At 41.8% G+C, this 22814-nt stretch overlaps 1 protein-coding gene across 2 annotated transcripts in view; it reads left to right on the forward strand.

The window, feature by feature from the left end:
• LOC125878576 (poly [ADP-ribose] polymerase tankyrase-1) overlaps positions 1–22814 on the forward strand; it is a 149850-nt gene continuing 127036 nt past the window's right edge. For both annotated transcript variants that reach the window (XM_049559868.1, XM_049559869.1), the window contains exons 1-4: positions 1–721; positions 2724–2839; positions 7246–7354; positions 19481–19576. In XM_049559868.1, the coding sequence (XP_049415825.1) occupies positions 217–721; positions 2724–2839; positions 7246–7354; positions 19481–19576 (826 nt within the window). In that variant the 5' untranslated portion in view covers positions 1–216. The remainder of the gene's footprint in view (positions 722–2723; positions 2840–7245; positions 7355–19480; positions 19577–22814) is intronic.

Here is a 22814-nt window from a genome sequence, read left to right on the forward strand (position 1 = left end):
GTCAAATAAAATAATATTTTTACAGGGTATTTAGTCTGTAATCTTGAGTAAAAATGCTGTTATGATGCTGTGGTATAATCCCAGTAAATCTTTATTAAACATTTTGGGGAAATTCAGTCCAGTAATCCCAGTAAACCCAGGCGGAAGTTTGTCTTTCCTGGGCAGGAAATTGTCAGCAGTGTTATTGTTGCTAGTGGGGACTGTTGTGTTGTGAAAATGGCGACGCCTCGTCGCTCCTCTCAGCAGCAGCAGCCAAACTCCCTGCTGTCCTCCCCGCCCCGCGGCTCCTCTCTGCCCGTCACCCCGCCCGGCTCTCCGCCGGCACCCACCGACGATGCCGCCCCGCTTTCCCGCGGAGCCGGGATGGACAGCGCGGCTGACGGTGAGGCAACCCCTGCCTCCCCCAGCAGCACCTCCCCAGCTCTGGCCCTCACCGCCAGCAGCAGCAGCAGCAGCAGCACTAGCAGCAGCGCTAGCTCCCCGACCACCACCGAGGGCAGCGGGACCAGCCCCGGCTCTACGCCCGACTCAGGCAGCGGTGACGCGGGCAGCAGCAGCGGCAGCAGTGGGGGTGGTGGTGGTTCAAACGGGGCATTCAGGGAGCTGTTTGAAGCCTGTCGAAACGGGGATGTTTCCAGGGTGAAGAAGCTGGTGGATGCGGTGAACGTGAACGCCAAAGACATGGCAGGACGCAAATCGACACCCCTGCATTTCGCTGCAGGTAACGGAGACCTTTGTTTGAACAGTGAACAACTATAATAAACAACAATAACCGTTAAAAGTCATTTCAGGCTGTTTGTGCAGCTGCAGAGGTGCATTTAAGGTGTGGGAGGGACCCCAAAGTAGCATATAAACATCAGCTGACATTAGCCATTAGCTACATGTGTAACCACAATAACAGATTTTAGGATAAAAAACAAAAGTAATATTAACAGAAAGTATATGAAACAAAAAAATGAAGCTGCTGAGGTAATTTTTAAAAACATTTAATGTAACAAAACAGGTTCACAGTTTGTTGCACTCACTTGTTTATTGCAAGCTAAATAAATAAATCAATCAATCTGATTTTTATTTATGTTGTCAAAAATAAACCCCTGCATCTCTTTTTCTGAACTTTCTAAGTCTAAATTCTTATTAAAAGTGGGCACCAGAATAAAACAATAATGAAATGATGTTCAGGATGAAAAGATAACAAAATAGATAGGTTTTAAAAAACTCGAGGATATAGTCCAGTAATTGCTTGTCTTTCAAGTTGTATGATGTTAGCAGCGTAGAAGATGCATCTTTTGTAGAAAGAAACATACCTAAAAATGTCCTTAAATCAGGGGAGGACTGACATCTCAGTTTGTGAGTCAGTCACTGCAGCTGCACAGTGATTTGACAGTTGCTTCTCAGGTACATGACACAGCACTTACACATCCCTTTATTAGAACAACACTAGTAAAAGGAAAGCTGTCTTGTATTAACAAAGAACTAAATGATTTTCTCTTCAAATTTAAGTACCAGACAACCCCCAGGCAAAATGCTTAAGCAATGTTCAAGATATGTCAAAAAACTGAAACTCACATATTCAGCGACATTTTCATGGCATGTATTGACAGGTCATAGTCTGCAGCAGGTGAACATTATTTTTAAACCTTTTTGTTGGCCACTGAAATTTGCCAAGATTGCTTCAAATATGTCTGCAACAAAACCGAGGTGGTTTAAACCCGGACTTATCTATGGGTACAATATAATGAATTTAATGTGATTTAATTTAATTTTCCATAACCGCTTATCCTGTTAGGGGCTGTGGGGGGGCTGGAGTCTATCCCAGCTGAAATTGGGTGAGAGGCGGGGTACACCCTGGACAGGTCACCAGACTATCACAGGGCTGACACATAGAGACAGACAACCATTCACACTCACATTCACACCTACGGACAATTTAGAGTTACCAATTAACCTGCATGTCTTTGGACTGTGGGAGGAAGCTGGAGTACCTGGAGAAAACCCACGCTGACACAGGGAGAACATGCAAACCCTGCACATGAGGACGAATGTCAAATTCAAATGTTGCCTTTGATTTAACCCAAGTCTGTACTTAATTATTGCTACAGGCAAGAAATTTGTTTTTTCATTTCAATATTCACTATATTTGTCCACGTTCCATGCCTGTTGAAAAGTGCTCATCTTCTCCAGCTCTTCAGCTCCTTTTTACATTTTTTCATAAGTGCAGACAGAAGAATAGATAAAAGAAAAGAAACCTTGCACATCTGTTTTATATCTCAGGCCTTCCAAACCATCAGCAGCTCGAACAATGAACAGATTCTCTCAAGCCCCACAGCACATTTGTTTGTAGTGAAGACATAACAGGCTCCACTTGTACAGCACGAACAGCTGTCACGTGTGCTTTACAAAACAAATAAACAAAATGTAAATAGGAAAAAGCCCAGAAGACGATTTTAGAGTTAAATATTAATTATTGACATGGAATGGGAATCAAATTGAAAACAGATAAAGGGGTCTGTTGTTTCAGCCACTTTTACAAACATGAATTACTGATTCAGTTTTAGGATATCTGGAAATCTCTCTAACTCTCTGAATTGCAGGTTTGATTAATCCTGCACAAGTTGCGTGCAAGAAATCACAGTTCAAATGTTGTAACGCTAATCTTCCTGTTCCTACTTCCTTCTCTTCTCTGTGTCTTCCTCTCTGCTCTCAACTCTCTGATCTGTTCTCAGGTTTTGGGCGAAAAGACGTGGTGGACCACCTGCTTCAGACAGGCGCTAACGTGCACGCACGGGATGATGGGGGTCTGATCCCGCTTCACAACGCCTGCTCATTTGGTCACTCAGAGGTGAGACTTTACACAGGAATCCTTGAATATACTAAGATTTTTAGGGTTAAACCCTGAAGGGCTGAAACCTTATTGTTTTTTTTGCTTGTTTATTATTTTTCATCAGAAATGCTTTTGCTATTTCCTGTGATATGGAGCATCACAGACACATGAAATTTTTACCAAAGATTGGAAGTTGTCTGCAAAGGCTGCCCAAGAAATTTGACTCCAGTGGCTCTTACAGGGGAGCTTTAATTAGAGTCCAACTTTGAAATGTCAGAACTTGTTGGATTTACACAGAACTTGGACAGGACATTCATTTATTTATATTCTTGAAACTTGCCTCAAGAACATAAACATTGTTCAAACATTGTTCCCTTTGTTTTTCCTGTTGGAACGTTTTGCTGTGTATTTTAATGAAATCAGCTGACAGGAAGTAAACATGGACCCAAGCTGCTGCTGGTCAATGCACTTGCATATTAATAGTCTATAGTCCGTCTGACTAGAAAAACACATCTCCTCCTAAACCGTATGTCCGATTTGTACCAAATTTTCTATGCATCAGTATTGGACCAAACTTAACAAAGGTTATGAAAAGCTTGTTGATATCTCATTGCGTTTTGAAAATATTGACCGATGAACTTTAAAGGGGGCGTGGTTTAACACATAAATAGAGCTAACTCTATAACCGTTGGGCCAATCATCATGAAACTTGCAGGATATGTCCACAGCAGTACTTGAAACATACCCTGTGCGTTCCAATACCCATACTACCATGCTATATAGTATGCTAGAAAAAGATTTAGTATGTCTCGATACATAGTATGTCAAACGCAGAGTGCCAGAAATACCAGGATGTTCTACTCCCTGGGTCTGATTTTGCAGTGTGCAAGCCAGCATGCTTTTTCTAGTTATTCTGACCCACAATCCTCTGTGACGATCTGTCACATTGTCTGAGCCACAGAGAGGTGGCAGCTGTTTGACAGCTTATTGACAGCTGTTAGAAGTCGCAATGAGGGATGACAGTGCATTCAAGTAACTGATGATCAGTCCAGTAGTTTACAGTTTATGCAGCTAAACTACATAGATTGCAAAGTAACAACGGCAGAGCTCTCTGGGTTGATCTCCAACTCCGATGAACTAGGTAAGGGGCATTTGTTTTATCTCCATGATAACGTATATGAGTAAGAGGGTCAACGTTCAAGGCGTAACGTTTTGAGACAGTAGTATGTCCCGATTGTGTGCATACTGCATGTAACAATACATAGTTTTTAGCAGTTGCAGTACCTACTAAAAGTAAAAAGAAAGAGTATGTGATTCAGAACGCACCCACCCTGAAAAATTCATTGAAATTGACCACGAGGGGGTGCTACAAATGCAAAAAAATGGGTGTGACATACCACAAATCAGGCTATAAATCGATATTGTTTGTTCAATCATTACAAAACTCCCAGGATGTGTTTTGTAATGATAATAATGTCGAACCATGTGTATAAAATTGTTTTGAAATAGCACAATAAGGAGCTGCACCAGCTCCAAACAAATGCATGGTAAACTGACTTTCAGTCGCCTGGCTATTTTTGCTTATGTTTTGTGATCCCACCTGCTCAGACTTAAGAAACTGATACTCCACTATGACTGGAGACATCACAGGGTGCCTATAGTAACTATGGTATTATTTTGTTGTTGACTTTATTCTTTATTCAATCTGTGAAAATGCAAAACAAAAACCAGATAGATTTCACAGCTGTTTTACCATTCAGACCACATTGGACCAGGTCATGATCAAGAGGATCTGACAAAAATATATTTTCACAAAATGGAAGATGGAACTATTTATTTCTGAGCATTTAGTCTCACTTTTTTGGCTGTTTTCAGAAAGCATTTTATACCAGTATCTGGAACTTTCCTACACCATTATTATCCTAGTGCAGTTGTATGATATCTTGTTGTGGGCAGGCGAGCAAGCATGCTGAAGACAATCCACATGAGTGCAGTAGAAGGGAGTATGAGTGCCCAACAGGGCGACACAAAGGTGAAAAATGGGTGCCACACTTCCAATATCCTGCCTGGCACAATGTATAACAGTTAATACTTTAGCAGGATGTAAATGATAGCTGGTGATAAAAAGAGGGTAAGGGAGTTTGGTGCACAAGAATTGGCACGGCGGTAAACTCCAGAATAGATGGAGGAGAAAACTGTAATCATTGTTTTTATGAGAGCAAAATATCATTCTGTCCAAACATGCAAATCCACTCTGTTTGCCTGTGAACTATAATGTGCACAGTCAGCCTTAAAGATGACATTGAGAGAACCTGAATAGTCACTGTCAGCGTGTCTTTGATGTTCTGGTCACGCCGACACATGATTATGATGTTTTGGAATATCTGTGACAGATGTGCATGTGCTAATGCTTTTTGTCATCCCAGCCATTAACCAAAGGATCAATCTCATCTTTGCAGTTAGGATTGTTTTAGAGGCTTTTAGAGCTTTCTTGGAGAGCACTTTGCAGCCTTGTCAGAAGTGCCATGCTAATGCAGCTGTGTGATCACAGTGATGATTAGCGTGGTGATGAGAGTAAACACTGTCCAAACTGAAAGCAATCACCACACGGTCGCACCTCTCAAAGTGGTCATTTGCCTTGGTTTTATGTTATTTTGGTTTAAGTGTGATTTTGTAGTGGGTGGGTGGCAGTAACTGGCTTTCTGATTATGGAATATATCTGCAGGAAAATGGAGGATTAAACCCTTAAAGTTGGGAACAAGTTGTTGCCTGAAGTAAATGAGTATCTGGGCAACTTTTAACATGAGAAGAGTCAATGCTAGCAGTCCGCCCTTTATGACTCCTCCTGTTTCATAGGCCTGTGTTCTTTGTGTTAAGAATTGATAGACTATCACAAAACATGATATCACAATACTACTTATTAATATTTTCTAACACTCCTAGTGTAGCATCCCAGTCGAAATGATACAAGTCTTGACTGATGGTCTTATGCAGTTTATTCTGTTCTCAGTGTACTCCATCGACCAACACAAGGGCTGAACACAAATTATACGGGGCGTCGGTGGCTTAGTGGTGGAGCGGGCACCCCATGTTCAGGGCTGTTGCCGCGGTGGCCCGGGTTCGGCTCCGGCCTGTGGCCCTTTGCTGCATGTCACTCCCTCTCTCTCTCCCCCTTTCACGCTTGTCTGTCCTATCGAAAAAAAAAAACGAAAAAAAAAACAATGCATTAAACTTAGCCCAGAAGTTAGCAAATATACTGAAAATTCAAAATGATCAGACAATACGACACATTTGATACCTTGTTGCCCTCTCGACTGGTGCTAATATGTAAGCTACTGCACCGTTTACCTTTGTCAATTTCTGACTGTAACCTCTGTGTCTACTGTCTCTTCAAAATAAAAGCTTGTTCGTGGGAAATAACAAAATAAAAGCAACATAAATACATTAAAAATGCAAATTTAACACATCAACTACTTAACAGAGGGTCATTTACACGTAGTATACACAGGCTAATGTGTCCTTGGGTTGCCTGCTCGTCGAGTGATATTTCATTTGGACCTTGTATATTTGTCAGATTACTGTATCTTTATTGGTTATTTTTCCATTGGTCAGGAGTGGTGATCTCTGTGGGTGCATCCCTTGCTGCCATTTCTGATATTCTAATGTTAGAGGTTAGCATTAGCACATTTAGTATGAGATGGTGATTCAGAAAACTTGATTGTTCATCAGACTTGACAAAAACATTGATTTTTCACATGCAGGCAAGGCAAGAACAAAAAGTTTCACTTACATTAGCCAGCAGATTTATAAAAAAAAAATACTTGTTTGAATAAAAAAATTCAGCATTTGCTTTGTGTTGATTTATTTTGTTAGAGTCCTGAAATTGGTTCTGGCAGCCCTAGTGAGTATAAAAAGTTGGCATGCTGAGTCTAAATCTTATTCTAGATAAATTACACTTTGATCAGGACTGTTGCTTTTGAAATTATCTCTACTGTATGTGCGTGAAATTTATGTATGGACGCTTTTAACAAAGCAACACTGATGCACGGAGAATATTCTGTTACATACACATGATCAAACAGAAACTCAAGACTGGACAACATCACATGGACAACAATAGATATTACCCAGGAATTGATTTAGAAAAAAAATCAAAAATACCAAAGAAAATAAAAAACAATTATTTAAATTAATCCTTCTATAGTTTATTTATAGTTTATGTAGAATCATCATATAATTTTGTTTTAGATGTTACTGACTATTTCACAAAAAAAAACATGATACAGATGGGTTTGCCTTTTTTGAGGGCATGTATAGCAAATGGCGCCTTTTTGAATTTAATGAGAGTTCTGTTTTGAACACAGGCAAATTTCTGAGGTAGCAATCACTCATAAGGGCCCATTTTCTGCCCAACATCTTTTCAGGTGGTGTCCCTGTTGCTGTGTCAGGGGGCCGACCCTAACGCTCGAGACAACTGGAACTACACACCACTGCATGAAGCTGCCATTAAAGGCAAGATAGACGTCTGTATAGGTAAGCACACAACAGCACACACTGCAGAGACTAAGTAAACACCAACGCATATGAACTGATTTGCAAGATATCCAATTACACAGTGAGCGTCAGTGTGTTTACAGTGAATTATATGGTGGCGTTTGAAGCTTTTTCTCGGTGTCTGTTGACCCAGTGAGACTGAATCGAATGTGTGAGCAGAGCAGAAAACACTCAGGAGTGTTACTGGTTGCCACAATGGCTCCTGGAGTTGCATCATTCCTTTGGGTGCAGTAAAAGTCAATGGTTGTAGTGTCACATTGCTAAGTGCGTTTCATTATTTGCAGCGGTGTTGCTGTTGTGAATTTATAGATATTAAATTCTCTATTGGTTTTGAAGCCGAGTGTTTGTACACCTTTTTGTTTTAAACGCCTCCTCCTCCTCCTCCGCCCCTCCAAATTCTCAACCCGGAGTTCTGTATAATCACAGTAATTTTAGAAACTATAATAAACCACCGGCAGACTGTATGCTATTATTTTCCATTAAGCATAAAGCACCAAATATGCTGTAAATTGCAATTACTGTGCCTCTGCTTATTCTTAAGCCCACACAGGGGACAAAACAGCATTGATTTCTTGGTCTTACAATATATGAGCTCCCGCAGACGTAGTTTTTTTTTTTTTTCATTTTAAAAGTGAAACAACACCACGGGCTCAGTGCAGAAAGGACATTAGCAGCAGCAGTCGCGCTTTAAAGGTGAATTGGAAAATAGAAAGGCTGTATTACCGATCCCTGAGGAAAATCTGGAGTAGACAAGATGCGCCCCAGCATGAAAACCGTCTGAGCAGTAAGTCGTAGGATAATCTTTATGATCTTAATGGAAAAGCATTGCTCAGTGCGAGTAGCAATAACAAATGACTGCAATGATAGTCGGCGTCACCTTGCTGCCGGCATCAGTCTGAAGTGCTGAGAGCAATGTGGAAGAGAAGTTGCTCTGGTCCTTTTTATGTCTACAATAAGCTGCTGAGGAACACCTGGGCCCTGAATGGTTGTATAGCAGCGGCAGAGGGCTTTGTGGAGCTCTGATGATCACTGAGCACAAACTGTTGTCAGACCTCACACCAGTTATTGATGTATAAATAATTATGAATGACATTGAAACTGAGGTAAAAGAACTTCCTCTCTATCGTCTGTATGTATGTAATGTGCATACACTGACCGCTTGCTGTTGGTTTTTGACACAACAACACAAAAACACAGAATACAAAGAGAGGACATAATTCAGTATAGGTGATGACACACCGTGTTGTGATTCAGGATGCCGACTTCACCAGCTTGACTGCTATGTGCAAAGCTGAATCTCTCAGTTTGGTTTGTTTTTAGCTTCCTACCAGCTGGGCCTTAAAGCTGTAGTTGGTAACTTTTATCAGCTATAACTTTTTGTCATATTTGCTGTCACTATATTCACACAGCACTAAATGAGAATGGGTAATCTGTATAAAATATTTCTTTGCCTACTCTGTTGCCTTGGAACGCTTCAAATGGCGGTGTCATATGTGAATGAAAACAACCAGTCAGAGCCAAAGCGTCTCTTAAGCAGCTGTCAGTCACTGTTTGTGAGCTGTGGTCAAACTGTCAAACAAGGCAGCACTGATCAAATATGAATCAAGATTGTGATACTGCCTTTTTCTCGCCTCAAATGTTTTCTGAAACATATTTTAGCTGCCATGTTGAAAACAGTGGAGCTGAAACAAGCCTGCCAGAGCAAATGTTCTCATTTAACAGCTAACAGTACACTAAAATATGTTTCTGAGGACATTTGAGGTGAGAAATAGGCAATACAGTGTCAGAATCTTGATACATATTTGATCAGCGATGCCTAGTTTCACAGTTAGGGCTGCCCCCTAATTGTTGACATTGCGTTAATCGACCAGAAAGGTCATTAGTTGGCAAGGTTTCATTGGTGGCTTAGTCGCAGAAAAACAAACAAACGTAAAACTTTTTGAGGAGCTGCTCCTTGTCAAAATAAATGAAAACCTATATGACTGGGCCATGTGGACAGGAGTCACGTTAATTTCCAGGGCTGGTACCTGCGGTTATTCCACAGGCTAGTTAATAACATGTCGGGCAGGAAATCCAAAGTGTGGGATCATTTTGAGAAGGTGAAGGACGAACCCAAGGAGATATGTAAACTCATCTTCATTGGTCGACTACAAACATGAGGTATCATCTGAAACATGGAAGTAGCTACATGCCCATTAGCCACTTAGCACAATCATTACTGCTTAGCCGACAGCGTCATTAACAGGCGGCTCGCTCAGTGTGTGACGTGCACTTGTAGATAAAATATAGGCCTATATTAATGAAGGTTCATTAGTACGGTTTTGTATTTCTCTGTAATGTAGCACAGTGTTAACAATGTTGCTGATACTATTCTTTCTCACACCTTGGACTCAAACCATTGTGTTGGCCCGCCCAAAATATATAACTTAATAATTAAATGACGACTATTGGTTGACTAGGAATGTTCTTAGTGGGGGGCAGCCCTAAACCACAGTTCACAAGCAGTAATTGACATGATTATCATATAGTTAGAGAGCTCTCAGCTCTGATTGGTTGTTTTCATTCAGCTGCTGTAGATTTTAGCAAATGCTAGTAGAAGCAGTAAGAAGAGGAGAAGGGACATGATTTCTTTTCGGAGATTATCCGTCTCATGTACTTCTATTAAACTAAAGTGAAAGTTTCAGCAAATATGACAAAAGGGTAAGAATAACTCCTACAAAATATTTGTTCTTCAGTGAAACATTCGCCAGCTCTCTCATACTTAAAATTAGGGGCTAATCAATCGTCTTCTCAACAGTGGATTTTTTCTGACTTAAAATATAATTTAACTGAAACACAGGCTTGAGGTGAACTAAATATGCCGCAGCCTGGCTGAGGGTCATTTTGGGCTTTTAGGGAGAAGTGAGCAACGAGGACATCATTGCAAAAAGGATTGCAACACAATAATTGCTTTACCTCGATTATCTTGTTTTAATGTTCGTTGGAAGCCAAAATTGTAATTTGAAATAAAATTTGATTAATTGCCCAGACCTACTTAAAATTATCTGTAACACTTTACTTGAAGGTATCTACATAAGGGTGACATGACACTGTCATAACTATGACATGACACGGTCATGAACCTGTCATGAACATTATGTACATGTCATAAATGTTTATGACTGCTGTCATTAAGTGTCATTCGGTTTTTGTAATGACAAGTTGACATTGTTTGGGTTGTCTTGATTATGACAACTTGACATTAATCAAAGTGACATTACCAGAAGTTGTCTTTGTCATGACAAGTTGACATTAAATTTGTTTGGGATGTCCTTATAGTGACAACTTGACATTAACCAGGATGACATTACCAGAAGATGTCTTTGTCATAACAATAATAATTATGTCAACTTGTCATAAGCACAAAAAGAGGTGCATTTCTTGTTAATGTCAACTTGTCATGACAAAGACATCTTCTGGTAATGTCACTTCGATTAATGTCAAGTTGTCATAATCAAGACAACCCAAACAATGTCAACTTGTCATTACAAAAACCAAATGACACTTAATGACAGCAGTCATAAACGTTGATGGCATGTACATAATGTTCATGACAGGTTCATGACCATGTCATGTCATAGTTACGACAGTGTCATGTCACTCTTATGTAGATACCTTCAAGTAAAGTGTAACCAAATTGTCTCTCAGATACGAATGGAATTTGTGAGTTGTTCAGATCTTTCTGCACAGGGGGAAAATAATAATTTGACTTTAGAATTTTAATCCCTTAATCTCAATTAATTTGATTTGGAGAGATAAGATGCCTGGTAGAAAAAGATATCTGCACCCTTACATCTATGCAATTTTTCCACAAGAGATAAGATGCCAAAATCAACTAAAATGAAAATATTTCATCTTGTATTTTTCAGATTCTGTGATGTTATTGACACATGGTCTTGGCATATTATACAGTTCACTTGGTGCTAGGCAAATATTCAGGGCTGCCTCAGGGTCTTTATGCAGGTCGCTGCCCAGGATCATACTCCGTTATAACAGCCGACAGGGTAACAACAATTTCGTCCGCCTCCGTGACTGTCTCATCACCTTGACGGCCTCCCATCCAAGTCAAGAACCGCTTTGCTTTCTCAAGATTGTGTTTTAATGGCACCTCTCTAATGGCATGTCGTTTGCTGCTGTATGAATTTTTTCTAATTGTTTAAAGTCCTCCACTGACGCTGTTAAATTTGACACGTTTCCGGCTGATGATTTCAGACAGCAGGATTTGACGCTCTGCGGTGTTAAGCTCTTTTTCTTACTCATTTACATGAGTAAAACATGCCCACAGATGGAGGAGAGTAGACAGTCTTCTATAGGTATTTAGGGGTGTTGATGGTCATCTTGTGTGAAGGTGGTGTTCGTCAGGCTAAACAGTGACGAGTTTGTGCAGTCAAGAAAGTTTAGTGGATCTGGTACGAGGGATTTTAAGTGATCTTCCATTCGACTCGTCACCTTGGAGTTACAGTCAGCAGGCTTTGGAGGGAGCAGGTCATGCAGAAGATGCCGCGGTCGCTGCCACCGCTTAACCAAACACTCTACAAACCGTTCAGAGGCCACACTTTGCTGTGCTTTACCACGTTAGGATGACATTCTGGGGCTCATGTCACTGAAGGACACAGACAAGTCAAACTCTTGTCATACACCGCTCCGATAAGCCCTGTAGTAAGCATGACTGAGTGCCGTCATGCCGGAGCGCTCCCACCTTCTCAGAATACGGTCGGACACATTTTGGGAAGCAAGAGGATGATAAATACGATACTCACCACCAGTTCAGAAAGCAAATATTTTCAGGTCACATTTCCAATTTGGGAGATAATTTGAAAAGCTGGCACCTTCTGCTCCCACTCGAAAGCAGCACATTTGGCTTCCCTCTGGCACAAAGGAAAAGTACTTCTATCATTATGCGAACATCCTTGACTGCAGTGGCAGGGAGACGTTTTCTGCTTTACCGCAGGACAGTGAGAAAATTGACTAAACATAAAAGAGACTAAATATCCCCCTTGATAAATTGTGTTTTTCAGTTTTGTGTGTCTGATTGTGATAGTTTACTGAAATGACCTGAAACCATGTTGATGTAAGAAACGTCTTATGGCTTGCTGTGGAAAATGGGCCGCAATAATGTTGAGGAAAATGTTACTGTTTTTTGTCCAAACAGTATTAAAGGTTTCTGTCCCAGCTTTAAGTTTGTTGGTTCTGGTGTTAACCAGAAAATAAAAACTGACTGACTGTTGCATTTTTGTGTGTGGTTGCTGTCCTAACTACAGTTACAAGGCATGTAAACAAAATCACATGAACGTTAGCGGCTTGTTTATTGGACAGAGTTTTGGTAGCCTGTCATGCTGCCAGGTTAGAGATTTGGCAGCCAAACGAGAGCCAAATCAAGTCTGATTTGACTGTGTCTTCAGCTCAGCACGATGGACGCTCTATCCTCTTTCCCTGGTGTTCAGACAACTTGTGTAAGAAATTAATCTCTCATTACCAGACCTGCATCTCTTCGAGCTCAAGGTCTGGAGAAAATCTTATCAACAAACTTGGGATAAGGAGATTGTGGAAGTCCTAAAGCAGCCATATGATTGGCTCTGGGTTTAATAACCCACCGCCTCCATAAATGTCAGTTCAGTACATGGTTTAACTGTGTCCTCAGTTCTCCGCTGTGGCATTTTACTGGTTACTGATACGATCATAGGCCACTCTGAGACTCCACCTTTTGCTGAGTGACATTTGTTTTTGAATTTCTCCAGATGTCAGTAAGATTAAATTGGAGTTTTTTTTTTGCTTTATCTTACCATTATGAGAATAATGACACCATCTGCATTTAGATTGCTTCTCTATAAGCCTTGCTTTCAGTATGCAATTCTGTCTGCCACTGGGTACCATCTCCTGGGAAAATGAAGGCTTGATTTACAGAACAAAGGAAATGCATCAACCATTGTGCAACAAAACAGGAAAAAGATAGCACTTTTTTTCCCTGGTAGCTATCAGTAGCTATCCCAGTTACCAAAGAGTATTGTAAGCTGTTTTGTTGAGTTGCCCGTTAGTGAAATGCTCTGAACGAAGTTCCATCTGGTAATACACTATGTATACTGTTTTATTACCTTCAACCTATAGCCCACAACTACAGTATCAATGAAAGTTCTTTGCAGTTATTATCCCCAGTAGCAGAAATGATGGCAGAACAACTGAAGTAACTGTGGAAACTCTACCTGGCAAAAGAAAAAGAATCCTGTTGCTAGGCTCTAAGGAAAACAGGGAGTGATCTGGTGGTCTTTTCAACAGCAGCGGCAATGATAATACCATGTGGAAATGTAAGGAGAGGGTAAGGAGAGGAAAAGATGAAAAGTTGTTTCCACTTTATTGAGATGTTACTGCAGGTGTCAGTGTTGTTGGGTCGCTTTAAAGCACTTTCACTAACCAAGCACTTTCCATATATCGGGAGAGGTGCTCGAAGTCCGAATTGTCCGTTTCATCAAGGTCTTCTTGAGTTGCTCTTAGTTTGGCCCCTCCTCTGAGACCACTTTGCCTTGGGAGACCCTACCAGGGACTAGGCCTACACAGCTCCCAGGTTCACAAGGATATGCAAACCCCTCCACCACGTTAAGGTGGCGATTCTTGGAGGAGTGATTTTGACAAGTGTTGTGTTAATAATCTTAATTGATATCTGTCTCCTTGTACTCTCAAACCCCTGCTTTTTTAATTTATTCAACTTAACATTATGTATTTTATCAAGTTAACTTGCCAAGACATCTGTTGCCTGGCAGGTTCTAACAGGCATTTATTAAGTTGTGATAAGATACTAACAGTTACTTAAATCATTGGCTAAGATCTAGGGTGGGCAGATTGACGAGGTCATCGTCCATCGCAGATGGCTGTCAGTTGTCCGCTACTGAGTGTGACATTGTGATTTACAAGGCTTCTCACCCTCGTCCACACCAACGCGTGGGTTGGCAGTGGCACTAATGGCATTCATTGCATGCTTGAAAAGTAATAATTCTGATTTAACGACCAGATCAACTCAACTCTAGGCGGCGAGATTTTTAGCGACCAAGTTTGTTGCGGCATCCTGAAGATTTGCCACAGTCACAGATCTGTATCTGCTCTCTTGGTCCGACTGCTGTTTTTTACTTCACTTGTAGTGTTATATAAATATCACAGATTTCGGCAGGTGGGTCAAAAAGTGACAAAGCACCGAGTAAGTTATTTATACCTCGGCCTACAGAAACATAGATGCAATAGTCCACCTTATGTCCTCTTTTCCCCTCTCTCTGTCTCTGTCTCTGTCTCTCAAACACATACACACACACACACACACACCTTGGAGCGCACCACAGCGCTCACTCCTAATTGTCTCTGTCCTTGTCTCAGTCCTCAGTCCTGACAGTTGATCTACTGCAGTGCATAAAGTTGGCAGCTTGCGGGTGGAGTCCGGTTCGGCTGGTTGATTAACTCATATTTTAAGTTGTTGATAATATTTCCATTGTTCACTTTATAGTCTCAGCGCTACACCCTGTCTGTCTCACATGTTTCCTGCATTTATTTGTAGGCTAATGCTCTGCAGATTTTACTGTTCAGTTCTTACAAATGGTGACAGCACAGAAAAAGGAGTTCCTTATCTTTCTTATAAAGGGTGGAGGTTTGACTTTTGCCTAAATAAGAGCCTGTTTGCTTGTGCAAATTTGGCACAAAGCCACTACAAATGTCTAAATGTAAATTTAGGCCAACTAAAAGCCGTGTTCTCTGAAAGGCTTACAGTGAGGCAGCTGCAGGAATAATCTTGCACCTGCCTGCTGTTTCGGCGTTGGTGTCTGCGGCTTGAATTCTTCAGCAGCACTTTTTCTCAAAATTTTCCTCACAGTAAACCTTACACCAAATGACTACATGCAGTGTCACCATTGCTGACAAGTTTCCAATGTCGTAATAATGCCATTAATCAGAGTTTTACTTCAGTTGATGCGTGCTCTTGTGCTCTTCATCACTAGTAAGGTGGTCATAATACCAGTCCAACCTGTCTTTCACTTGTCTTGACGTTCCAACAAAATCAAAGAAGTTGAATGCTTATCTTAGCTGTGCTCCCTCTAGCACCAAACAGGAAGTGGCAAACTGGATGGACAGTAAACAGGTAGGGGAGCCTGGGTGGGTGCAAGAACATGAACAAATCTCGGTCCTCTTGGACTGTGGGAAAGGAAGAGAAACTGGTGAAGCTGCGGAGTGAACAAGAGTCCCTGTTTAAATATTTGTGTGTCTTTAGAAAGAGTTTTTAATTTTTGAAACAGTTCGCCCCTCTTTTCCACGGTCTCGTCCCAAAATATTCCAGTTAACCAATGGAGGCTGATTGAGGAGGCAAAATCCAAAAAGTAAAGTTTGTCTCCACTTAGTTTATCTCCAGAGATTATATTGATGCCGAACTGACGAGAATACTGTCGACATATGATGCCTTTAATCTTGTGTCTCTTCAGTTAAAACGACACTTACCTTTCTGGAAATTTTACAAATTTCTTTGTTTAGGTTAAATGCTATTGATAAGCTGATGGCACACTAAAATGTAAGTGAATTCCACTAGAAATGGACGGAGTTTTCTCCTGTCCTGTCTGTCTTCCCCTCGTGGAGGCCTCCGACTAACATAACCGCTCGAGTAACATCAGGCTATAACGTTATATATATGACAATACAGCATCCAGTTGCTACCGGTTAGCCTACTGTCTTGTTTGTTGCCAGTCACCAGTACTATCTAACGTTAGCGTTTACATTATATTATAAAACTCATCAGTCATCACTGACCCCGGATAAGTTAAAAACTCCGGGGTTGCGTTTGACTGTGCAGGACAGGTAGCGTTTTGTTTAGCTTGGTAGTAGTAGTTTACTCCTCTTCTCTTCTACTGTTCTCTTGCCGTGTTACATTCGCTCTCCTCTTCCGTGTATCTAACGTTAACTTGCCAACGCCTACGTCTGTCATAGATGTAATGAGGACGTAATGGAGGAGGGGGGAGTAGGCCTTTGGAAGTAGGTGGAGTTGGAGGAGGAGGGGGATGGGACTTTGAAGGGAGGCGGGAGTTGTGGATGTTCAAATTTTTTCTAAGTGCTGTGTGAAATGCAAGAAAGGTGAGAGTAGCTTTAAGTGTTTTTGCAGACATGTAAGGAATTGTTACAATGTCGTATTTCTTAAATGGAGTTTGGTGTAATGTTTTCCAGCAGGAGCAGGATGGGAAGGAAGCTCAAAAGGGATCTAGTTGTAGTCTTGCAAATAGTGACTTTACACTCACATTTTCTTTTGAGGGTGTCGGACTGAAGTCTTTTAAAAAATATTTCTTAATGTCTATACAAAGTGTTGTAGTGTATGAAAGGTATTACTTACTGATTGGACGTAGTGTTGCAGCTAGTCACAAGACAAATTTGACGTTGTCCTGAAAAGTAATCCTGTCCAAAACGGGGATTTGGGTTGTTCAGAGAAGGCTTTTGCTGGCGTTACTGAGAAGTCGTGCCCATTAGAGACAAAAATGAAATCACAGAATTAGAAGTTGACACTAGCAGATGAATCAGTCTGTATTTGTGAACCAATCTAACCTGTTAGTGTGGCTGTGTGCCTCACATTCTCTCACTGTTGGTGTGAGTATCCGTGTGTGTGTGTGTGTGTGTGCTCGCTCATGTGTGTATATAGGATTGGTGCAGAGCTAAATCATATTTTTTGTTGAGGGGTGAGTGGGTGACTAAGGTCTGCGTCAGGGCTGCAAACACATGCACGCACATACACACAGCATCACAGGCGAGCCCGCTTATCTTCCTCTTCTCCTCTCCTCTCTGCCGGCTTTGAGCAGAGTAGTTTGAGGTGTACACAAGTCAAAGGGCATGTGCACCGAGGAGCGCTCAGCAATCACAATCCTGGGCAATGAGATAGAGAGGAAGCAGTGAGAGTGTTGACATTAGAGCCCTCAAAAGAGCTCATTTACAAAAAACTGAGCGCTGGCATAGTTTGTTATTCAGCTCATACTTGTTCTGTAGTCGCATGGCTCTGTCCTCTTCTCGTCTCTTCTCTTCTTCTTCTCTCATTTCTTCTCTTCTTTTCCTTTCCTTTTCTCTCCTCTCGTCTTGTCTTCTCCCTCTCCCCTCCTCTCGTTTCTTCTTATCTCTGCTCTCCCTTTTTAATCTCCTCTCATCTTTTCTCTTCTCCTCCTCTCTTTTCCACTTTCCTTTTATTTCTTCTCCTCCTTTTTTCCTTTCCCCGCCTTGTTTCTCCTCTCTTCTCATTTCTTCTCCTCCCCTCTCTTCTTCTGTGTCCTCTCCCCTTATCTCCTCGTATCTCTTCCATTTTTCTCTCCTCATATCTCCTCTTCTCTGTTCTCCCTTTTCCTTTCCTCTTCTCTCCCACCTTTCTCATCTCCTCTCCTCATTTCTTCTCTTTCTTCCTCCCTGAATTCCCCCTCTCATTTATCCTCTTCTCCTTTCTCCCTTTTCTATTCCTTTTTTCTCATCTATCCTCTCCCCCTTCTCCTCTCCTCTCCTCTCCTCTCATATCTTGTCCTCCCCTTCTCTCTTTTCTGTTCCTTTCCTCTCCTCTTGTTTCTTCTCATATCCGCTCCTCCTTTTTCATCTCTCTTTTATTTTACTTTCATCCCTCCTTTATCTTCTCCTCTCGTTTCCATTTTCCTCTCCTCTTTCCTCTCCTTATTTCTCCTCTCTCTTCGTCCTTGTCCTTTCCTCTCCCCTCTTCCCTTATCTCCTCTTATCTCTTCTTTTCCTCTCCTCTCCTAATTTCTTCTCTCCTTTCTCCCTTTTCTGTTCCTTTCCTCTTCTCTCATTCCTTCTCATCTCTCCTCACCTTTCCTCTCCTCATATTTCCTCTTCCCCCTTTTCCTCCTCTCTCCTTGCCTCTCCTCTCATCTCATTTCGTCTCCTTTTTCCTCTCCTAATTTCTCCTCTCATTTTTCCTCTTCTCCTTTCTCTCTTTTCTGTCCCTTTCCTCTCCTCGCATTCATTCTCTACTCTTCTTTCCTTTCTTCTCATATCTCCTCTTCTTTGTTCTCCCTTTTCCTTTGCTTTTTTCTTCCTTCACTCTTCCCTTTTCATCCTCTCCTCTCCTCCTCTTTCTTCTCTTCTGTCCTCTCCTCACCTCATTTATCCCCCCATGTTCTCTCTTTTCCTTTCTTCTCCTCTTTTTTCATTTTCCTCTCCTGTCATCCTCTCCCTATTTCTCCTCTCCTCTCCTCTTTACTACTCCCTGCTCTCTCTGCCTCTCTATCACACAAACAAACACTCTTGTTTTGTTTTGCTCTCCCTCCCCTCTTTTCGTCCTCTACCTCTCCCATCCTTTCGGACTCTCATTTCCCCCTCCCCTCCCCTCCCCTCCCACCCCATCCTCCCCCTCCTCCTCTCCTCTCCTCCCCTCTCTCATCTTGCTCTCCGCTGCATCGCTCAGTCAGTTGGAGAGGCGAGAGTCTCTCCACTCGCACAGCCTGCCCGCCTCGTCGCTGCTGCCGCTGCCGCTGCCTCGATTAGCTGTGGCCGCTCGTCTCTTCCCCTCCTCACTCCTTTTTATGTATTTTCTCAGCTTAACTACAGCCTCCCCCCCTTGCTCCTCCGTGGAGCTGCGATGTGTTTCGTAGCTGGTCACATCACTGCTTTGTAAGGTCCGCTGTTTATCCGGCGGTGTGGTGTAGCGTAGCCTTTGCTGCTCTTGTTGTGGCATGTCTGTTTACATCAGCAGCATGGCTCGCAGGGCAGGGGCAGCCAGGGGCAGCCGGGAGAGCAGCGCCAGCAACAGAGGTGGAGCAGCCGGGGAAGGAGGAGGAGGAGGAGGAGGACGGGAGAGATGCGAAGCGGGACGTGCGGCGGGAGACTCAGCCAGAGGTGGAGGAGCAGGAGGGATAGCAGAGGAGCAAGTGGGAGAAAAAGGAGGAGGTCCAGAGAGAGCAGTGTATGGAGCGGGATGTGGTTCGGCAGCAGCGGGAGGAGGAGGAGGAGCAGCAGTAGGAGGAGGAGGAGGAGGAGGAGGAGGACTAGGGGGAGGTGTGTGTCGGGGAGTTTGCATGTCAGTCCAGGAGCTCAGCTACTGTCTGTGTCTGCCCTGTTGTTGTACAGTGTTACTGCAGCATGGAGCCGACCCCAACATCCGCAACACCGACGGCAAGTCCGCCCTGGACCTGGCTGAACCCTCTGCCAAGGCCGTGCTCACAGGTCAGTCCATGTCTGTGTGTCTGTCAAGTCCCTCACACACAGGTCAGCACATGTCTGTCTGTCTGTCAAGTCCCACACACACACAGAGATCAGCACATGTCTGTCTGTGTCTCTCTATGGCTCATGTTCAGTATCAGATTGTGTGTTTTTTTATCTCTCTCCTCTTCCTACTTTCTTTTCCTCGAAGGATGCACATTTCCACTCTTACTTTAGTGTTAACATATTTGCCCACCGCTGTCAACCAGAGTTCATTTCATTTTGTCCAAGGCTGCAGGCAGTATCATCTTTTTTTCTCCCTGTCAATCTATCACCCTCTTATTTTGCAAGGCTGAGCCGCTCACTGCGCGTGTGATTCAGTCTTTTTTGTCCAAGGCTGCACACACATTGGCCACTAAGTCACATTTTCTTCGTTTGGCTCCGTGCCTCTTCCCAAGGCTATAATCAGGGGTCAGAGGTGTTTGTGTCTCTCCGCTCTCTTTTCTGTTCTCGTTTTTTTTTCTTTCTCCCGGCTGAGGCTGCTCTCATTGATCAGCCACTCGATAAACTCGCTCTCAGTGTAGGATTTTGGTTTGCTTGCCCATCTCTTTATTTCTTCCTTTCTTTCTTCCTTCCTGTCATATCTTGATGAAAAATAGAGGGAATAAGGAAAACAATGACACAGCAGACCTTTACTGAGCAGCACAACACAGTGCTGCAAATTGAAAATGTATTTAAATGCAGTTTTAGACTATAAGAACACCACACCTCCCACCCCATCCATTACATACTACTGTATCCTCATTTAAAGCCACTATCATCATCATTTTCCCACTTGGGTCGAGGATGGGGATGTGTGCAATTAGTTGATCAGTCGATTAAACTGCCGCCCTCACTAAGTCGATACCACAATTACTTGTTGGTTAAACTTATTATGAAGGTACCCAGAGGAACATTTGAGGAGCGTGTGAGACGAACCAGCGTCTCTGATCATCAAGGGCTCTTTCCTTCTCCGTCTCTCTGTCACACACACATGAACACACACATTGAAGTTTCCATTTACATGTAATGAATGATGTGTTGTGTTGTTTAAATACGATTTGTGTATTGAAAAATCAATCAATCAGTCAATCAAACTTTATTTATATAACACTTTTTATACATTTAGAATACAACACAGTGCTTTACACAATAAAAACAAAAAGGAGGCAGGATAAAAACTCAGAATAAGAAACAATTTTAGATCCATATTAAAAATAAATAAATAAATAAATAACGAAATAGAAAAATATGTCGGCTAAAAAACCCCCCCAGATTAATAAGAATAAAAAATAAATACAAAATAATCATAAATACAAAATAAAAAAATAAAATAAAAAAATAATGAATAAATGAATGACAATTAAAAGCTAGGCTAAAAAGCTAGGTCTTGAGTTTGCTTTTAAAAATGAAAAAATATGATTAAAGTTTTCAAATGTCTCTTATAAAATACACAGTATTTTTTTGGACAGTGTTTGTTAACCTCGTACAATAATTTGTGATCAATTTTGACTTGCCTGAGTGTTTTTTTTTCTTACTTTTAAAATTTAAACTTTTATTTAAACGTTAGGGAATTAGTTGTTAGGAAAATCCCTACTTTAGGATTGTACTGATACTTGAGTACTTGACTCAAGTCAGTAAAAGCTAATAGGTGACATTCAAAGCTAATGATTCCTCGCCTTTCCCACCGAAATATTCAGCGTTTCCCTATAGCAAGACTGCAGAAAGAAGCTTCTGCATCCGCACAAGCAAAAAGAAAATCTCCAACTCGTTGGAGGGCTTTAGTGGCCAACATGGAGCAGTAAAACTTTGCAGTGAAACTCAGACTAATTACTGGTTCTTTCATTGTTACAAGCCCTTAAAGGCAGCAAGACTCATTACACCTATTCAGTGGTACAGGAACCGTTGGGACACAGTTACTGCCTTTAAATGAGGAACTAATTAAAAATATATGGCTGTTAAATAAATAATTTTCAGTATATTTGTTTTCAGTTTCTCCTCAGACAGCTGGAAGTACAGAAAGCTTCTGCAGGTTTTCAGCCTGATTTTATGTCTTATGTCTTTCCTCTTTGCAAATCAGCACCTCTCATCCTCACACTTTTGATGAACTCCTTTGCGCTGTGTTGAACGCGTATGTGTCGGCTGATGAGTTGTGAGTCGTCGTCTCGCTTTATCCTCAGGTGGGAGAGGTTGAAAGACACGTATCTTATCGAACTAAATTAGTCCTGTTTTTGTTTGCAGGAGTGGGTGAGTAAAGAGAATTTTAAATTGAAATCTCTTTCTGTGTCTCTGTGTTTGTATTTACAGGCTCTAAATCAGTTTTCGTAGCACCACTTTCTCTGTTTACACGGGGTTACATCACCAATTCCCGTCAATTCCCTCTGTGGTAAATTAGATAAACCTCGAGATACCACAGCGAGGAGCTGTGCAGTGTCGAAACACGGGGAGGAATTTCACCGCTGCTGCCCTGTGAAAAATCATTGTCCTCACCAGCTAGGATTGAAATGAGGCCGTTCGGTGCCAGAAATATTGAACATTGCCGCATATTTTCCAGTTAGCCCCTTCACCCCGTCTCAGTATCGCACATGATACATGTTCTATAACGGAGCTGTCATGGATATATGATTTATGAGCCGTAAAACTAGGAGATTTTGCAGAGGAGTAATTGATTGTCTATATATGATAGAAAATGTTTACCATTCATTTCAGACTTAATTGAATGTGTGTGTGTGTGTGTGTGTGTGTGTGTAATGACTCAAGGCAGCTAATAGTGTTAACAACAAATTGACTGAGACAGACTAAAACGCAGTCCTGCTTACAGATTGAAGTGTACTCAGTGCAGTTTTGTTGTGTCGGTTAATTGACGTCAAAGATGAAAACAATTCCACTCTTTCTAATGCTGAAAGAAAGATGTGAGCAGAGTCTGTTAATCAAAAGAACAGAGAGGTTTCTTTTTCAGCAGCAAAGCCAGTGTTGTGATATGTTGACCTGAAGTTGCCAAACTGTGAGGGACATCGTCCCAAGGGGAGATGATAGATTTGAAGTGGGAGACGCGGTGGAAGAGAGTCATAACTCAGTCAAATCTGAAAGCACAGACATGATGGAAGTAATTTTAGATTCAGTGTGACTTGGACTCTCTGAGGATATCATTGTCTCCAATGTCCAAATGTTCATCCATTGATAAATATCCATAAATCTGCCTTGATATTAGGGCTAAAAATTA

The sequence above is a fragment of the Epinephelus fuscoguttatus genome, linkage group LG18 (assembly GCF_011397635.1).
Source record: "Epinephelus fuscoguttatus linkage group LG18, E.fuscoguttatus.final_Chr_v1".
NCBI classification, from domain to species: domain Eukaryota; kingdom Metazoa; phylum Chordata; class Actinopteri; order Perciformes; family Serranidae; genus Epinephelus; species Epinephelus fuscoguttatus.